General features: G+C 42.2%; 1 protein-coding gene across 1 annotated transcript in view; it reads left to right on the top strand.

Moving 5' to 3' along the window:
* DSCAM (DS cell adhesion molecule) overlaps positions 1–20,072 on the top strand; it is a 321,009-nt gene that overhangs the window by 254,225 nt on the left and 46,712 nt on the right. The window contains exons 21-26 of the mRNA XM_081004411.1: positions 6,670–6,823; positions 13,042–13,159; positions 14,271–14,434; positions 15,126–15,224; positions 17,223–17,411; positions 19,198–19,488. Coding sequence (XP_080860537.1) covers positions 6,670–6,823; positions 13,042–13,159; positions 14,271–14,434; positions 15,126–15,224; positions 17,223–17,411; positions 19,198–19,488 — 1,015 coding nt within the window. The remainder of the gene's footprint in view (positions 1–6,669; positions 6,824–13,041; positions 13,160–14,270; positions 14,435–15,125; positions 15,225–17,222; positions 17,412–19,197; positions 19,489–20,072) is intronic.

The raw sequence follows: 20,072 nt of genomic DNA, 5'->3' as shown, positions 1-20,072 counted from the left end.
CTGAATAAGGCTGCACTGTAAATTACCCACAGACACTAAAGGAGTGAAGCCATGCCATTAGAATCTGTGGGTTTTAAATAACTTGCAACTGGGATATGGCTGCACTGGGAAGCAAAATCCCTTCCTTTTGTAGTACGGTGGTACCACAGGTTACAAACACCTCGGGTTACAAACACTTTGGGTTACAGACACCGCTAACCCAGAAATAGTACCTCGGGTTAAGAACTTTACCTCAGGATGAGAACAGAAATCACACGGCGGCAGCAGGGGGGCCCATTAGATAAAATGGTATCTCAGGTTAAGAACAGTTTCAGGTTAAGAACGGACCTCCAGTACAAATTAAGTTCATAACCAGAGGTACCACTGTAGTTATTTCCTGGGTTGCAGGGTCTAATGAAAAACCTTTGCTCTGTCTGTGGACAATTTAAACCCCCTGCACAGCTGCTGGAGAGCAAAATGAAGGGAGGGACCCACTTAACTCTGGCAGCCTTGTCTCCCATTGAAAGCAAAGGTTAACAGAAACAAATGAAGAATTGAATCAACTTTTAAATATGGAAAATAAATGGACACCCCCACTTTTTTTGTTCTCCATCTATGCTAGTGATGAGCAATTTGGTGGTGCTTTTGAATACCCTAAGGTACCTGGCTAGATTAGATGGACTGGTCCGGCAAGATAATTCATAGGTACTTGCAATCAATGCGCTCATTCCAAGTGTTGGTTGGGGGCTGGTTGTGTGTATTAATGGGTAAGGGAAAGGCACTCTACGTGTACTGCAGACTGTGCAGTGAAAGCAGCACAAGAAGTTAGAATCGTAAAATGTTATTGCTCTCTATGTATTGTATATTTAACTTTCTATTACCTGAACTATGCTGAGTTCACATGTGCAGGGACACTTAGAACCTTCCAGGCCCAAGATTTCTCAGTGAGTCTGTGGGCAAAGGGACATGCAAGAGGATTTCTTATATTCACTTGGAATGGGAATATAGCATTTGGTAATCTGCAGTTTACCGGCAAACATCACTGCTCAGTTTTGGAACAGGTGGGGGAGAAAAACATAACAAAATTCCAGAAAATTAAAATGTGTCAAAAGCATTTAAACACTTTTTAAAATGCCTTCTGTTGGCCTGTTGAGATTAAAATGTTATTAAGCTGTTTTTCTCACCTCATCCATCCGGTAATATTATTTATTGCTGTGAGACCTCTGAGTGCAGCAAGAGATCCTGTTCTTGAATGAGGTTGATAAACTCAATCTAACAGCAGTTGCTATGCTAACCCAGATGACATAAGGCCTTTAAAAGAAAATGTAACTGTCCGTTCTACAATATTGACTGTTAGCAAATTTGCTATTGCTCGTAGAGTGTGTAGATTTATTGAACGCATTTTTTTCTCTCCATTGTGATTTTGAGGTTCTAAATGCTTAGCAAGAACTTCATTTGTTGTGCCTTATAATAGCCACCAGGTGGCACTGCAGGTTCTAGCTTTATCAGGCATGTTCCTGAAATATTTTCTTGCCTTGTTTCTTTATTGAAACAGGGGTTGGAATATATTAGAGGGAGATTAACCACTAGAGAGTACATTCAGTAACTGGGTTTTGTTTCCAAGGTATTATTCTCAATACATTACACACACACCCTCGGCCACCGCCCACTTCGTCATGTTAAGCTTATTTGCACAGCTTGCACATTTTAGCCACGTTTGAGCTACTTTCAAATTATATTTTTTTATGCCTCCAACATTTCTGCAGTGAAAATAGGGACATCCCATTTCATAATGATAATTTTACTATTTATACCCCACACATCTTACTGGATTGCCCCAGCCACTCTGGGCAGCTTCTAACATATAAAAAATAATAATCATAATTAGATTTTTTTAAAAATGACTTCCCTATACAGGGTTGCCTTCAGATGGCTCGGAGGTCAGCTAACTCCATACCCTCCAACATTTCTCCAATGAAAAGAGGGACATCCTAAGCCAAAGTGGGACATTCCGGGATCAAATCAGAAACCGGACGGCTTCTCTAAATCAGGGACATCCCTGGGAAACAGGGACACTTGGAGGGTCTGTTTGTTTTGTTGATGCTGCAACAACTGGAACTTTGTCTAACGCTTTCAGAAAAACTGCCTACGAACTTCTAGCAATTCCAACACCTTTCCCTGCTATAGTAGCATTTGCATCATTGCTTCAACTAAGGGAAGTGTGATGTTTCTAGCAGGCCACTAGGGACCGCTGTGACACTTAATTCAATTTGTTTCTTGGCTCTTCCATTATCTGCTGCTGCTGCTGCTGCTGCTGCTTGCGTTTCTGATGCTCTTCGGAACTTCGTAAGTGGGTCATCCAGCCTGATCCCCTTCCATACAAGAAATGTATTTATTAACTCTGTACTTTTCTACAGTTTATGGAGGGTTTGCAAAATGATGCTGAAGCAACAACTCTCATCATAGCTGCATCTCTACTGACAACAGACCATGATAAAACACATCTCATCACTGAAAACAGCATCTTAGCAACCAAAAGAGCCAGAAATTACAAATTATAGTCCAAGGAGCAATTAGATCAGAGGCTTGCGGGTTGGGAGGTCTTAAAACTGTGCTACCTAATCATTAATCTGATGCCAAAGGAACTTATTTGACAGAGTAGTTCATGCCTGCTTTGTGCTGGGCTGAATAGGGACGACTGGATTGGGCTGAGGGGTCTCAGCCCTGCCAATTTCTTCCTGTGAGGTGATGCTAGGGTCACTCTGCTGCCATGGAGCTGCTTCTCCTGCCTGCCAAACTTGTGGGGCAAATGAAGCGCCACCCACAAGATCTCCACCTGCAGAGGCCAGCAGAATGCGAAGGGCCTTGAGTCCTGAGCCTGCCTGGCTACCTTTATGTGGCAGCATCAGCTACAGGCTGGGAGTAGCAGGGCTGCAGATGCCGTGGTGCCCTGCTGTTCTGCATAGCCCCACCAGGCCGGAGAGGGGTAAGTTAGCGTCTGAATCAGCCCACATATCCACCATTGGAAAGAAATCTGGTTTAATCAAGTTGCATTCCCAAAGTAGGTCACTTAACTGCAATAAAACCACTGTTCCTCCTCTGTGTGTAGGTTAAAGTCTGGAAGGATGGAGCAATTTAAGTGGAACAGTGCAGTAAAAGGATAGTGTGTCTAGAGTTTGCTGTGGGTTAATTTATTCCGCTGGTTCTCATCTTCCATTCTGCATTAAGATGTGGCATAAGATGATCTCACATCAACATTATGTTTTCCTGATAAGAGAGGGGGGAGGAAGGGGGGGGACTGAACTGGGTTTATATTGCTTCAGAAGAACTAAAATAGTGCATGTGCCACCTGTGCCAGCCATCTCAAAAGGCTGAAACGTTAAAGTTATGTCTTTCCCCCCTTGCTAAATAAGAAATTGCCTTTGCTGCTTCGGTTCTGTTTTCCTATGCCTTACTTTACACATCCACTTTAAAATATTTTACATTAAAGACATAAAATACAAAAGTGTTATCAAGAGTTGATGAAAGAACCTATGCTAATTGGGGGCCATATCAGTAGCACAGGGCAGAGGTGGTTACTTGAACTCCCAGCAAGTGAGTTGCTGCTGTTTACTGGCAGGGAGCAGGGATGGAAAGATCTCTCTCTCTTGCTCCAATGTTAAATTTAGTTTTCCACATTTTGCAGCAGTAATAATAATAATAATATCAAAAATCCTCTTGAAAATTCATCAGCATTTTAGCAGAAATTTATCCCAACAAACACATTTTTATATTGTTTTGACTAATTATGCATTTTTGCAAGTATTTCCCTCTAATATAATGCTTTTTTGTATGTTATTGTCAATAACACCTCCATTTTTATGCACACTTTCCACTAACATATGCATATTTGTAAACATTGTTTGGACGAAGGAATGCACCACAAAATTAATAAAAGTCCAGATTTTGAAAGCTAACTACGTTTCAGTTCATGCACCTTTTTGGAGAATGAGGATTTTGAAGATGCTTTAAATGCATGCTGAATTCAATTACTCTTCCATCCCTTGCAGGAAGAAGGGCAAGGTGGTGTTCTGGTCAGTGCAGTGGCAACAGACCAGCTCAGCCAATTTGGTGTTCCTGCTGCTGCGTTTGCACCATGCTGACCTCCCTCCCCACTACCCACCCCCCACTAAACAGCAATGACTCACTCTCAGAAAGGTCTGGTGATTACCTCCACCCTAGTACTTTGTCCATTGCTATACAATATGTAGAGTAGTCTTTGTCAGCTGAGTTTATATTTAGCATTCATCGAGGCTATTTTATTTTTATGTTTTTGTCTGGTTGAAAAGGATACTTTATTAAAATAGACAGATCCTTTATTCCTTTTGTAAACCATTCAGAGGTCTTTTGTTCAAGTAAGCAGTACACCAATTTTGTAAAATGGAAGGAGCTCATTTTGCAACCATAATTAATACAATTTGAAATTATGGAAGTATTAGCAATAATTCTTTGCACAAAGCAGCCTGGGAACCTGAGGACATGGCTAACGCTTCTCTTCCTAGAACTCTTAACAGGTCCTTGGGGACTTCAAACACCAGCTGCACCTGGAACAACTCAAATGCCAGCAGAGAGCGCCCCACAGAGGTAAGCAAGGGAAGGGGGAATGCATACTGCACCCTTTTTCCTACTCTGATTCTTGTCTGAACTGCATTGTTCTAACACATTGTTCCTTCCCAACAGTGGGGAGCAGTGTGTTCCACGCCCAGGGAAGACACACATCCTTGCATACAGGTAAGCTGTCTGTTGGCAAATGCCAGATCATTGCCACTGCTGGCCAAAGATTCATGAGCACTCCTGCATTACAGGATCACAGGCCGGGTGCATGGAGCAGAACAAACAGCATGGTTCCATGCAGTTGGACACATGGTTTCCCTGCAACCCTCAAAGAGTAATGGGTATGTATGATCACTGTCTCTGGAGCCTCCGGGGTGGGGCATCGGCACTGGCTGACACTGGTGGCTCCACCCACCCTCCTCTCTCATTTCTTCACAAACAACTACATGGTGGTTTGGGGACTTTGTACCTCAAATGCTGACTGTTGCTCTGTCTATCTCCCCTTGCTCTTCACAGACCAGGATATACCCCGTACCACGCAGACCACAAGGGAGACCTGCCCTGCAACTTGCAGCAGCAACCAGGATGCTTCTATCCATTCTATTGCAAGATTAACGTTGCCCAGGCAAGCTCCTGTATCCTTGCAAGCTCCTCGGCAGGTCGTTGTACAACAGGCGAAGGGTGGGCTGATGCCGTAAAGAACACTCTCAATGCCCATCACACAGAAGTCCTGCTGGGTCATCCGTTTAGCAAACTGACCTATGTTTGTCTTTCCTTTCCAGGATCTCTTCCAAGCCACATGCTCATCAATAAAGATCATAGTTTTGTCGCCTGTGTTGTGTCTTTGTTGCTAGGGATAGATAGGGACCCCGTTTTTCCCCACCACAGTAGGATCTGGTCTCAGGATGGGACTGTGAGAGGGTGGGTGGGGAGCTATATGGGCCAAGAAGCAGTAACCCCTCCAGAATCTGCTCACTCAGGTTCCCCGAACTGAGTGTCTAGACTGTTAGGGTGCACAACAGGATGGGCATTGGTGCTGACACCGGGATGTGTCCTGGTTCTCTGTTCTGAGGGACGTTAGTGCCTTTGGTGAGCTGCTAGTATTTGTGCTTTTCTGTCTATCTGTTGCCTCTGATTTATCAAGATAACTAGAAGTGATATAAACAGGCAAAAACTGCGACCCCCCAAAATGGTGGCGTAAAACAAAGTGAAGATATGAAGTTTAGGGCATGCTGGATTTGAAGTGCATAAATTTAAAAAGTAGCATGCCACCAAAAAATCATGACAAAAAGCCAGTCACAACAGCTCAAGCAACCTATCACAAGAGCAAACCCAGGCATGTGCCTGCCCTCAATCACCTGCCACACTAATCCATGCTCTGATACCCTCCCATGCATATGGATGCTCATGAAGATAACTTGAAAGCCACAGCCAATGCAAAATGCAGAAACCAGGTTGTTAAGCCGATCAGCCAGACTGAACCCTATCACACTGGTTCTGAAAGAATGGCCCTGACTGTCGATACACTTCTGGTCTGAATTCAAAGTGTTGGCGATGATGATATATATAAAGCCCTGAATGACTGAGGACCAATTTCTGAAGGAGCATCTTTTCCTATAATGTCTTGCTTGGAGGTTACGACCTGTCAGAGAGACCCTTCTCAGTATGCTGCTTCCAGGAGTTATATACAATGTGGGGTTGCAAGAGAGGGTGCTCTCTGGGGTGGACACCCTGGTTTTGGAATGGCTTTGTCTCTGAGCTACAGCTGCTGCAAACCACTTTTTTTGTTTCTATGCCTGCTTGAGACACGGTTATTTGCTCAAGCTTTCTCTGGAAATGCTTCAATTTCAATTTTTTCTTAAATAGTTGCTGCTCTATAGTTTTATGGCTGATGTTAAATTGTAATTTTTACTGTTTAATGGATGTTTGGTTTTCAAATTAGTTATATTGCCTCCCCCCTGAGCTCTTCTTCTGAAGAAGGACCAAGTTTAAATATTATAAATACGTTACTTTTCCCAATCTGTAGTGGTTAAGAGGTAAAGACTCTTGTGTACATCATTTACCTTAGTTTGGGAATGTTTGTCTCTCCTATCACAGGTAATCAGCGAATTCGAAGCTACTCCTGACTCATTTTCCTACAGAATCCCAAATCTGAGTCGGAATCGGCAATACAGTGTCTGGGTGGTGGCTGTGACAGCTGCAGGGCGAGGCAATAGCAGTGAAATTATCACCGTGGAACCATTTGCTAAAGGTGAGGAGTCTGCTTGACATAAATGGATAGCGTACAAACATAGCAGATTTTGGGCACTGGAAGAGATGAAAAGGCCATTTGGGCTGTAGTCCTAACCAAATCAGGGGCAAGCCCTATTGAACTGAATGGGACTTACTCCCAGGTAAGTGAGATTCGAACTGTAGCCTAAATTACCTGTTGCAGGGCAGAACTGCTTATTTGTAGATCACAGTGGGTTGCAGTCCAAAGGACTTAAAATGCAGTATTAACAATGCAATGGGAAACGGTGAGATGGCCTCCTGTTCAGATCTTGCCTCCCGCCCCACCACCTCACACCAAACAGGACTTTTAATCTTGTCTCAAAGGATCGGGTGGGTGGAAAAGTCTGGAGAGCAGGGGGCAGGCACAATATCTGCACAATCTCCCACTGAAACATTACAGTGTTAAAGGTGAAAGTGGATCATGGCATTGTCTGGCAAGCAGACCTGTTGGGTGTGGAGGAACTTTTCGTTTGCATTTTAAAGCAAACCAGCTTCATTCACATTTCCTAGGCTAGTTACACAGATGTATAATATAATTATGTTGTTATTGTTGCTTAGTCGTGTCCGACTCTTCGTGACCCCATGGACCAAAGCACGCCATGCACTCCTGTCTTCCACTGCCTCCCGCAGTTTGGTCAAACTCATGCTGGTAGCTTCGAGAACACTGTCCAACCATCTCATCCTCTGTCGTCCCCTTCTCCTTGTGCCCTCCATCTTTCCCAACATCAGGGTCTTTTCCAGGGAGTCTTCACTTCTCATGAGGTGGCCAAAGTATTGGAGCCTCAGCTTCAGGATCTGTCCTTCCAGTGAGCACTCAGGGCTGATTTCCTTCAGAATGGATAGGTTTGATCTTCTTACAGTCCATGAGACTCTCAAGAGTCTCCAGCACCATAATTCAAAAGCATCCATTCTTCGACTATCAGCCTTCTTTATGGTCCAGCTCTCACTTCCATACATCACTACTGGGAAAACCATAGCTTTAACAATATAATTATACTTTTCCAAATTTTTTGATACATTCCTTAGCTCAAAAATGTACCATGGTGCCTTGAAAATTATTATCTTACAAGAAAAGGCATTTAGAAGTGAGTGCAATGAGATATATATTTAATCAGAAAATGTGTACTTAAATGTGTATCTTGATAGGGATTTATTCATTTTTTAAATCAATTCAAAACCAGGATGGAATGAAATCATCAATGAGCCCACGTGAAATGGGCATGGGCCAGAAAGAGACTGATCAGCCCATCTCTCTGCACAGCTAAAAGACACTTACAGAGCAAAGAACTCAGATTGACACATACCATAGAGAATGGCTACTATTATAAATACCAGGGTTCTGGGTCCTGAGAACCACCGTTTTAAGGGGAAATGAAGATTCTAGCCTGCATGGTTGCTGAGATGCATCTGGATATACGTTGGCAATGTTTGCTAGTGCAGAGTGATGCAAAACTGAGCAGGCCATTTTGCCCTTGAGACAGAAACAAGCAGGTTTCTTTTGATGGCACTTAAGAACTATCAGGAGCCTTGTGCTCCTGGAGCCTTACTAGTATCTGCTAGCAATATAATGTAATTTCATTAGCTAGGCTTCATTTACCTCTCTTCCTTTTGATCAACAGAACTCATTTTTTGTGTGTGACTTTAATTAAATTTTTTACTAGAACAATCCTCTTGAGAATCCGAGGCTTCTCTTGAAGATGCCATGAGCACCACGACGTCAGGATGATCATATAGCTCATAGAATAATGTTCTTCCTTTCCTCCCCTTTATGGATCCCAGTGGTCCACTAAGAGCTTCCCGAAGCCATTTTCCTTTGCTCTCTCCAAGGATTGCTATGTAAGATTTTCCTTTTAAATATTATTTGGACAGGATAAAAACCCACCGAGATTAAGCATTCCGGTTACATTTGATGATAACGCCTGTTCTCACATTTGCTTAATTGGTGTAAAATGGATTCCTGGCCTGTAGTCTCTCCTTCCATATTAACTGCTATTTCTAATCAGCATTCTTAATTTTGCACATTGCTTGTTAATGCATTGTGGTTCTTAATATTGTGCTTTAGGAAGAAATAGGAAGGATAAAAATGGGCTCTTCTTGAAATAAGAATTGTCCAGACCAAAAATATGGTTCCAAAGCTTTACTAACAGAAAACAGACACTCAGAACAATGATGTTACATTCAAATAGTTGCATAACATCATATGCTTGTCCAGGCATAGGTACAGCATCTTAGGAATATTAAATTACTCAAAACAAAACTGAAACATAGCTTTGTCTCTACCACAGCCTGCATTCCATCCTTTCTTCTAGGGTGCTTGAGAACAAAAACTGAAGTCCAACTCATACAAAATGGAGATTTGCAATTGAATCTTCCCCATGTGATCTAAAGTTAAACACCTCATGGCAGAGTAGCAGAGATAATTTAATCTCTAAGTTCTAAGTTAATTTCCTTTTTTCTTTTTATATGCTTTTTATTAGTTTTCTTACTTCACACACACACACACAAAATTAACAAAAATAATAAAATAAAAACAAAAGGAAAAACATACATACTTCCATAAATCCATAAGTTCTTAAAAGAAAACCTATGCCACCATGTTCTTAATTCCCAATTACTGATCTTTCCCAACAGACTTCTGTCTTCCTCAAAACGGGTCTGTTACGTTCCATTTCAGTGTACAATTAAACAGTTATACCTAATGTATATAAAGCATCATAATTACATTAATGGATGGAATAAAGGAAGGTTTTTTAAAGGACGGCCCATCCTCTCCTATGCACACAGAGCTGCATGTGAACAGATGTGTAGATATTTGGGCGTTCTTCCTTCACCCTGGCACTTGATCAATGTGCTGGATTCACTGCAGCACACCTTGGCAATGTCAATAGCAAGAGGCCCTTCTGCACCTCGTGGGTTTCCAGGTGTAGGTTCCACCCAGGAGGCATTGACAGTGGCAGACTATCAAATGCCCATATGTGAGCCCCAGATGGCACTTTATGTTGGGTCTAGCAGAGTGCCAGCAGGCTCAGCTCAGGGCTGGTTGGGGGAAAGGAGGACAGGCTTCCATAGAATTCCTATGGGACATCCCCTCCAATGCACATTAAACAGCTTGTGTTGCTCAACAGACACAAGAGGGAGTGCAAACATGCCTTGAGTGTAGTAACACTGAAATCTGAATACAACAGGTCCAGGCTATTCAAATATTCACATGATCTATAAGAAAAGTTGCAGATGTTCACCAAGCATCTGAAGACTTAGCTTTGAATTTAGATCTTTTGTTGCTGCTGCTGCTGCTGCTGTTCAGGTGGATTCTTTCTTCAGTTACGGACAGTGTTTGGATAAAGGAAGGAAGGAGGCATTCAGATGTCCAAGGCAGGGAGAAATGGTTGGAACAGAGTTCTTCCTTAGGGTACTTCCTGTTGAATAATTGAATAAGCAACTCCAGCTGTTGCCTGCACACTAGTGAGCTCAGTTTTTGTTTTAAACAAGTCTTAGACACCTGGGAAGCTGCTTTGCTCCTTCTGGATCTTTTTTGTTGCTGCACCAAGCTAAGCAAAGGTCTGGCTTAGCCTATGCATGGGGAACCTCTGGCTCTTCATTAAGCTCTCTCCTGCCTAACCCATATATATGTGCTAACCACTAGAATCAGAAGCAACTTGGTGTAATGCTTGGCAACTTGTAAGTTATGTATGGTGGCAGTACTAGTTTTCACCCTCAGCTAAGATTTTAATTCCCCAAGAGCTTACGTAGGGATGTACCAATATGTCCTTGTTTGTGAGAAACTCAAATTTCCTGATTTAGGCATTGCTTTTGCTAAGCCCCTTGGGAGCGACTGTATCAAATGTCCAGTGTCAGCTGCTTAATGAACTGTGGATTGGTCCCTTCCAGTCAACTAGCAGAAATTTTCTCTCACATGCTTTAATACTTGTTGTGCCTTCAGGTCGGAAGAGAAGCATAAAGTGTCCTGGCTTTTCTCACAGCTGCCTCAGTTTCACTACTGGTGTGCCACAACATCACTGCTTCTTTTGTCAGATGTCATTCTCACATGTAAATTTCTTGGCAGTTCACAATTCATTTATTTTCATTTAGTGCTCACGTATTATTACAGGAGCTTAAATGCAGGCTGAGTGAACTGTCAAAATCTGCCTTGCCTTAGCAACATTTCCCATCACTGCAGAAAAGGAAATACTGACATTTTTCTGTAGCTACCCATCCTCTGTCAGAGTATCAAAAATACAGATCTAAAAATCAAAACATGTTGCAAAGGATGAACTTGGTTGGTATTGCCACCTGTTAGAAGTTAACTAAAAATGTGTTGTTTGTACTGATTTGTTACGGAGCAAGGAAGGGAAAACTTCAGAAGTGGAGCAGATATCCCAAACAGGAAATGTTGTTGGGGCCATTAGTTTTACACAGTTTTGCACAGATGTGCATACTTCATGAACAAAAATCTGTTTATTTGGGGGAAAATATGCCACTTTTCAGCCAAGAAGACTCCCCAAACAACATATATAATAATAAAACCAATAACAAGACAATCTCTGCTCCAAAACACTGCAAATATTTGCAAATGGCTAGCAAAATAGTATCACAAGACTGGAAATCCTGAGCAGGTCTCACAAGAATAAATATATATGCTAGAACTGAGAATCAAAGAGAAGTTTTTATTTGGCAGGCACAAAGCCTTGGACATAGGTGACCTAATCTGGAAGAAATTCCTGGAACTCTTTGTATAAACTGTAGATGTGATTATGACATGCGCATGGGGCTGTGGTTGTGATGCTGCCAACTGCTCCCTCCCCCCATCCCTCTGAGCTTTCCAAGAACATAAGATGAGACTGCTGGATCAGGCCAGTGGTCCATCTAGTCCAGCATCCTGTTCTCACAATGGCCCAGATCCCTGTGGGAAGCCTGCAAGCTGGGCATGAGCACAACAGCACTCTGCCCACTTGCGACTCACTTTCTCAGTTATGCCTCTGGAGAGGGAACATAGCAATTATGGCTGCTATCCCTTCCCTCTCCACCCTTTCCTTCCTTTCTATTTATCATAGCTGTCAACTTTCCCCCTTTTTTAAGATAAGTTCCCTTATTCCGAATAGGATTCCTCGCAAGAAAAGGGAAAAGTTGACAGCTATGCTATTTATGGATTTGGTAAGGACAGTGGATAGGGTGGTCTGGAATGCAAAGGCAATGCTGTATTAGTGTGCTATAAGGGACAACAACAACAAAAAACCCCAATAGATTTGGAAACAGGAAAAATGAGGAGGAAGGGAGCAGGGACACATGTCATGGGGTGGTATTCGACTGAGTTTTACTCAGAGTAAACCTATTGCAATTGATGGACCTAACTTAGGGCTTATCCAGCACTTCCTCTTGTCCCTCTTCTTTCGCCCAGGGAAAACTGCTCGTTTGTGCTCAACTGGAGCAAACAAGAGTCAGGATTTCTGCAGATTGCCATTCATTCTGATTTAAATCTAAAGTGTGTGTTTTCCCTGGGAAAGGAGCAGGGCAAGCAGAAAACCCATGAGAGCCATGCTTTCTAGGCATGGGACAATAGAAAGTGTGGACGAGACATTAATCACTTCCACTGATTTCAGTGGGCTTGCTCTGATTAAAACTAAGTTCAGTGCCACCCATGGGTTACTTTTCATCTGTGTTCATCCTTCTTGCTATGCCTTTTCAAAGCACATGGAAGGACAGAGAGATAAATGCATTGCAAGGGGCTGGACTAGATGGTCATTGGGGGTCCTAGAATTCTATGATTCTATGAAATGTTGGCAAATGGGGGCAGGGAATGGACAAGGATGCTGCTAGTTGAGTACTTTTGATGTCACCTGAAATGCACCATACTTGAAGGCCACTTACCATAAGCACATGCGCAATCTTCACAGATTCCTTCCAGTACAGAACAAGGGGATCAGGAATTAAATAGGATTTTTATTCCCAGCTACCTTCAGGGTCCCTTCCCTCCCCTGCCATCTCAACATTGATCGTATTTTCTGTGTGTTCCTTTAAGCTGTGTGATAATGTTGGTTGAAGTTAATTTGCCTCATATAATTGTAGCCAGAAGCATTTTAACTTTTGCTTTAAATATTAAATTTTTCCTGGTGCGCGCGCACACACACACCTGGCCACACCTCTGAAGAATATAGTGCCACACAACTGCATTTTAATCCTTTTTTCTGATTCACTCCTCAGCTCCAGCCAGAATTCTGACCTTCAGTGGCACAGTAACAACCCCGTGGATGAAAGACATCATCCTGCCTTGTAAAGCTGTTGGAGACCCTGCTCCTACAGTCAAATGGATGAAAGAAAGGTAACCAGCAACTTTGTGTGAGGAGGGTGCTGGTGGAAGGGGGAGAGTGATTACAAATGGGACCAGCAGCAGAAGGTTGCAGTATGCAGTGAGTTCCTCCTCTGTAAAAGAACTGGCTCCTGGGGGGGGGGGGCAGTGATGAAATTTCAGCAACAGGAAAGGGATAAAGGATACCTCTTCCCCACCCTGTTCCTTTACTTTGCTAGCAATAGAGAGCTGTTAGCATGAAACCTGAGCATTTTATCTGTATAGGGGGTTTTTTTGGTGGGGGGGGGAGGTTAGCAGTTTGTGTGCAGTTCTGGGAATTGTAAAATGAAAAGAGTGTCATTTTTTCTTTCCTTGCTCCTGAAACTATGGTGTGTGGAGTTGCTAACCTCACAACATGCAGCCCCTAGCCCTAACTCACACTCTTCCCCTCTATAAACCGTTAAGTGGCTTGAGAAGGTCAGAGCTTTCTCTCCCCGACTCATTTCCCCAAAGAGGTGGGTGGGAAGAAGTTAGAACATAAGAGCAGCCCGCCAGATCAGGCCAATCTAGTCCAGCATCCTCTTCTCACAGTGGCCAACTAGAGGCCTGTGGGAAACCAGGGAGCAGCACAAGAGCACTCTCCCCTCCCATGGTTTCCAGCAACTGGTATTTGGAAGCATGGCTTCCTCTAGCTGGAGAGATAGAGCACAGCTGTCATAGCTAGTAGCCATTGATATCCCTCTCATCCAATCCTCTTTCAAAGCCATCCAAGTTGATTGCCATCACTGCCTCCTGTCGGAGCAAGCCATTGTTTGTTACCAGCGTATTTTACAAAATATTCTTCATTATAGATGTCCTGCCATGGAAAACACTCTTATGCCCTTTATGAATTTTATCAGTCTCTAAAACAAGTAGACAACGAGATGCTCCCCAGTTGTTTGGGGGCTACAGCTTCTGTCACCCTTGACCTTTGGTGCACAGGCTGGAGCTGATGGGAGTGGCACCCTATTGGCTAACCCTGTTATAGAACTAGGAGACGTTCTTGCTTGGCAATTGCTTTTTCCTGCGCTTTTATAAATTGCCACTCCTGAGTAATGTTGGTTGTAACCTCTTTAATGTATGAATTTTGTTTCCTGTGAGGTAGTAACGGGACACCCAGTCTAGTGATGATTGATGGGCGAAGAAGCATCTTTAGTAATGGCAGCTTTGTCATCCGTACTGTGAAAGCAGAAGATTCGGGATATTACAGCTGTGTAGCCACTAACAACTGGGGATCAGATGAAATCATTTTGAATTTGCAGGTGCAAGGTAAGAAAACTGTTTGTTTTAATTGTGACTATTTGTGAGATTACAGCACTTTGATTATTGTTCCAGTAATTCCTCTTACATCACTGAGGATACTCCAGAGAATAAAATTTAGCACCCTGACTAATCTCAGGTTATGAATTTGGTGCTTATTACAAGTGGGACCTGCAACAAAAGGTAGCAATGTGACATGGTTTCTTACTCTGCAAGAGAACAGGCCTCTCAGGGGGTAGGGGGACAAAGTTTCAGTGATATTTTTTTAGCTGCTACTTGACATTAGCACTGATTGTCAGTTTTCTGGCGATTTCACTGACATCACCAGAAATGTTGCTGTGTTGCTGTGCCCCATTAGTGATTTGTGACAGTGGTGTACAGTGTTTCCTCAAGTAATAAATGGGGGGTGGGGGTGGAAATATGTTTCCCCTGCTTCTTGGAAGGAGATTGTTCAGGAATTGTAGTGATAGGAAAGTCAAAGGCAAAGTTAAGGTTAAGAAATGACAGATAAAATTATATAGTATTTACATATCTAAGAAAAAGAGAACTTGTCTTTTAGTCTTAGCTGGAAATGTCAAACTAACAGACACGCTGACAGATATGATTTGCTTTTTTTATCCCCAGCCCCAAACAATTCTTCAATAGATGTCTTTATGAATAGTCTGAAGTCATGCACTAATTGTTAACTACTTCTGTCTAGTTCCACCAGACCAGCCGAGACTTACTGTGTCCAAAACCACATCTTCCTCAATCACTCTCTCCTGGATCCCTGGAGATAACGGTGGCAGCTCTATTCGAGGTAACAGTGTCCAGGTTCATTTTTCAGTACTAATGTTTTATTGCAAAGAAGTGATTCACACATTCTAGCTTGATACCGAGTAGTGGGTCACCATGGTAGATCTGTGTAGGAGAAAGCAGTGGTAGGTTATCCAGCCCTCCTGCCTAGCTGTGACTATTGGAGATGAGGTTGTTTCGTACAAGTGATCATCATTAAATTTATTGCACTAGACATTGGCCTCAACAACTTTAAAATATACTCCAAAAATTTCCGATATATCAACAGTCAAATAAAAATAGACAACACAATAATGAAAAATGAAAAATAAAATAGGATTATTTAAAACTTATGGCACAATCGAATAAAGCCCAGTTTAAACTAAAATTGAACTGAACACATGCTTACAATTCTCAGGCAAAACTTGCCATTCTGCACTAATTCTTGTGTTGTTACATATGGGTAAGCATCTTCTAAGAGAAAACAAATGTCTTGGTCAGAGTAGGTTGTTAAATGAGACAGAATTTTTCTCAGCAGTCCTTTGGGAAATTTCATTACATAGTGAATTACATTCTCCACCTGTTTTAAATTACAGCTGCAAATCTGTTGGGAAGTTATGTTATCTGTCTGTATCTGCCTTCCAACATGGCCGAGGACAGAATCTGTAGGGCCTTCTGGTGGTTCCCTCATTGCGAGAAGCGAAGTTACAGGGAACCAGGCAGAGGGCCTTCTCAGTAGTGGCGCCTGCCCTGTGGAACACCCTACCATCAGATGTCATAGAAATAAACAACCATCGGACTTTTCCAAGACATCTGAAGGCAGCCCTGTTTAGGGAAGCTTTTAATATTTGATGAATCATTGTATTTTAATATTCTGCTGGAAGCCGCCCAGAGCGGCTGGGGAAACCCAGCCAGATGGGTGGGGTATAAATAATAATTTATTATTATTATATAGTTCTTTAAAAATGTCCTCCATAGAGGAAATACTGTTAGTTCCTCTAGATAGTTAGATATTTGATGATTGTTTGGGGAGAAGGAAATGCTACCATTAGGAAATTTTTGATTGTTGTAACAACCTCAAGTCTCCTCCAGCTCAGTCTTCATATAACCTGCCCATTAGTTCTTTTTTTTTTATCTAAGTGGGCCTAAAATGATTCTAGCATACTATATCTCTGTAATGGACTTTGTATGTCAGTATGACTTACCCTTTTGCTTAAAATTATATACTTAATTTAGCAGCTGTTCTTCTGATAAGAGGTGCATACATTTATGAAATTGCAATAGCATTACCTGTATCCTTACTTCAGCAGAGAGCAACCTGCTTTTGCCCAAAGGACAGAAACAGGGGTACCTGGGGGCAACCTAGTAGTCTCTGTAAAAATATACTCTGTTCTATTCCCAGTAGTTTAATATAGAGTTAATTCATCCGCCCCTGCAATGTCTCTGAGCAATGCAATCACTTGGAAAATCTGTGATGCAGTTATTTTGGATGTGTGGCACCCTGCACATTGAGTTATGTGCAGTAGGCCACATGCCCAAATTACTGGCATGCCTGCTTCCTATGGGGACACCACTGTCACAACGCTCACCACGTGGGCCCCTGTGTACCTTCAGCCTTGGGAATCAGGCTGTTTGTCCCACTGAAACACACAATACCAGTTACTAACCTCAGTCCCATTTATTTCAGTGGGACTGAAGTATGACTAGCATAGTCTGGATCTGATCCATTAAAGACAACACAAGTACCAATCTATCCAACCTAGAATAAAATTATCATCTTGGCCTCACTGTACCTTTCCTGGGCTTTAGAAAGATAACCATCCTTTTATTCAGAGATCAGGAGCATTCTTGGTCTCTGGCTGCAAAGGAGATTGTCTCAGTCCAGAAACATTACTATGTGGGCAAGTCAAGAATAGATTTGGAGACCCCTAATACTCTAATACAGAAACTTCCTGTGATTCATTTATTTCCTCACACCTTTTGACCATCTACTCTAATTCTGATATCTTTGCATCTTTGGCAGGTTATATACTGCAGTACTCGGAGGATAACAGCGAGCAGTGGGGCAGTTTCCCTATTAGCCCCAGTGAACGTTCCTACCGCTTGGAGACGTTGAAGTGTGGAACGTGGTACAAGTTCACACTGACTGCTCAGAATGGAGTGGGACCAGGACGCATCAGTGAAATCATAGAAGCCAAAACACTTGGGAAAGGTACTTGAAATCGTAGCGTGTCTTTATTCTAAAACAAGTGATAGTTGCATGATTTAGATTCTAAAATAGGTCAATAGCCACTTATCTGTGTCATACATTATGTAGTACTGCAAGGGAATTGGCTTTGTAGTGTCTTACAGTCTGACACTTTCAGTTTGCTTGTTCAGTCTTGACATCCTTTTAATGGCTGGATATTTTGCCACGTTGGGGGTCCCACTCCCAAAGTTCATATTAGGAAAAAAATGAAAACAGTTTCCAGGTCTCTCAAATTTACCAAACATTTTTGAATCAGTGCTCTTTATGCAACTTCTTCACTTTTGTATAATAGTCTAAATGCTTTCTTAATTCTGCTTGCGAATATGAAAAGAATGCTGAGTATGGAAGAAGTGGAGAAAGAAGCTAAGTTTTAGAAACAAAACCAACAACCCTAATATCAGCAGTCCTACAGTGGCCCCTAGGTTCTGTTCAAAACTTTTGATTTTTTGTTGTTGCTGGCCAAAACTAAAATGTTAAGGTCAAATCATATAGATAGAAATTCAGGAAGAATACTGAAGATCCTAACTGGAATCCTTGCTTAACTGCATCCTCCTGGTTCCCTTTCAAAAGCAGCACTCTTGGATATATGGAGCCATCAGAGATGTAAACCCTGAAACTGATTGCTTCATCCTGGAGAAACCACGGTGCATGCTAGATTTAGAGTAAATGGCTGAGCCAGCATGTCACCTGTAGCTCAACAAGTGATTGGTAGATGCTTCATTGTGGGGGGAGGGGGAGGAATCAAGAGTGCAGGTATCAGTCATTGGCTTGAACAACTTGCTATAGTCTGCTGCAAACTTGATGTATGTGTGCCACATAAACTACGCCTTGTCCATACACCTCAGCTACTCCTGCTTAGAAATGGCAGCACATACCTCTGTGTGGCCTCTTTCTGCTGACTTTGGCAAACCTGGATGTCCTAGTGCATTCATGATTAGAGTCACTATAAGGTCAATCTTTAAGAAACAGAAACAGAATAAGCAAAAGCTCTTGGCTACAGATAACTGTAGTTATCTCCTCTGGTCTAACAGGATTTCCTTGTTTACCTAAGCAAGGCACACCAAACACTTCCGTGTTTTCAAAGACACAGATCAATCACACGAGCAACTTTGTAGCTTCTGATGCAAGAATCAGAATGGTCCTGTTAGCCCAGAATATATAGCCTTGCTAAAAGCCCACATACAGATTGAAACGAATATACAACAGCCATTATTTATTATCATAGACCCAATTATCACTTACATTATTATTCAAGTGTTGGATTACAACCCACAGTGGATTAGCATTGCAGCCAAAGAACCATTGCGTAAGCAGAGACGTTACCATTTTCTTAATTTTTTAAGTGAAGCATTTGCATTCAGTGAACAGTTGTAGAATTTTGCACTCCGGCAACTTCTGCAATATTTCAAGGGATTCTGAGGCACATCTCTGGGGTTGCACACTGAAGCCAATGCTGGAAGACACAAGGCAAACAGTGCCTCTTGGATGTTATCAACAACCCCATCATTCCCATCCCAGCACATCTCTGCACCATAAAATCTGTGGTGTCCTGTAAAAGGAGAAATATTGACAGAAAAGGAAGAAGTACAGATAGCTGACTTTTTAATTGCTATATAAGGATAAAAAAGGAAATTAATGTTTGCATCTTGCAAGTTAAATGTGCATCTCCCATCTGAAAAATGTGAAAATCTCTCTGTTTTGCTATCCATTTATTATAACTCTTTCTATTTGCATGTGCATTTTCTTGCAGAGCCACAGTTTTCAAAGGAGCAAGAACTCTTTGCCAGTATTAACACCACTCGAGTAAGGTTGAACCTTATTGGCTGGAATGATGGTGGTTGCCCAATCACTTCCTTTACTCTGGAATACAGGCCCTTTGGCACCACAGTGTGGACCACAGCCCAGAGAACCTCTCTTACCAAATCATACATCGTGTACGATCTTCAGGAGGCAACCTGGTATGAGCTACAGATGAGGGTCTGTAACAGTGCCGGCTGTGCAGAGAAGCAGGCCAAATTTGCAACACTCAACTATGATGGGAGTAAGTGCATTCATTTAATTGCTGCCTAATGAAGAATGATCATAAATAATTTAATTTCACATAATCTAAGAGCCATTTAATTTTGTGTGCTGCAATATGGCATCTGTAGCAGCTAGAGGATAAAACAGTAAAGGTGTTTACAGTCTGAAATTCCATCTGCCTCTTGTCACGTGGAGGGGAGGGGGGATCACAAGGAGCTGTACAAATTTATGGCAGGCTTCTCTGATAGCCGCGCTTTCCAGTGAAATTACAGCTTGATTTGGCGCAATGTAGAAGGAGAAGGCTTCCCATTCAATCCATGTCTCCCACTGTGCCAGCAAAACAAATCTGAGCAATTCACATTAATGCCATGACTGGGGTTCCTTCTCACCCTTAAACCACCATAAATATTCGTTCTGGCACCAAGGATTGTCAGTCTTAGGAACTGGATCCAGCGCTTCTTTTGATACCCCAAAATCCAAATCAAAGTGCTTTCCTCTAGATCCCCTAAGATGTAAGAGAAATTATTTGTATTGTACTAGAATGTTTTATTTTTAATACACCCTTCATCTGAGGATCACAGAGTCATTTACTATATAAACACA

This window comes from Podarcis pityusensis (assembly GCF_964106645.2).
Source record: "Podarcis pityusensis genome assembly, chromosome: 4".
Taxonomy (NCBI): domain Eukaryota; kingdom Metazoa; phylum Chordata; class Lepidosauria; order Squamata; family Lacertidae; genus Podarcis; species Podarcis pityusensis.
The sequence above is the reverse complement of the archived record's forward strand: the minus strand, read 5'-3'. Positions and strand labels throughout refer to the sequence as shown.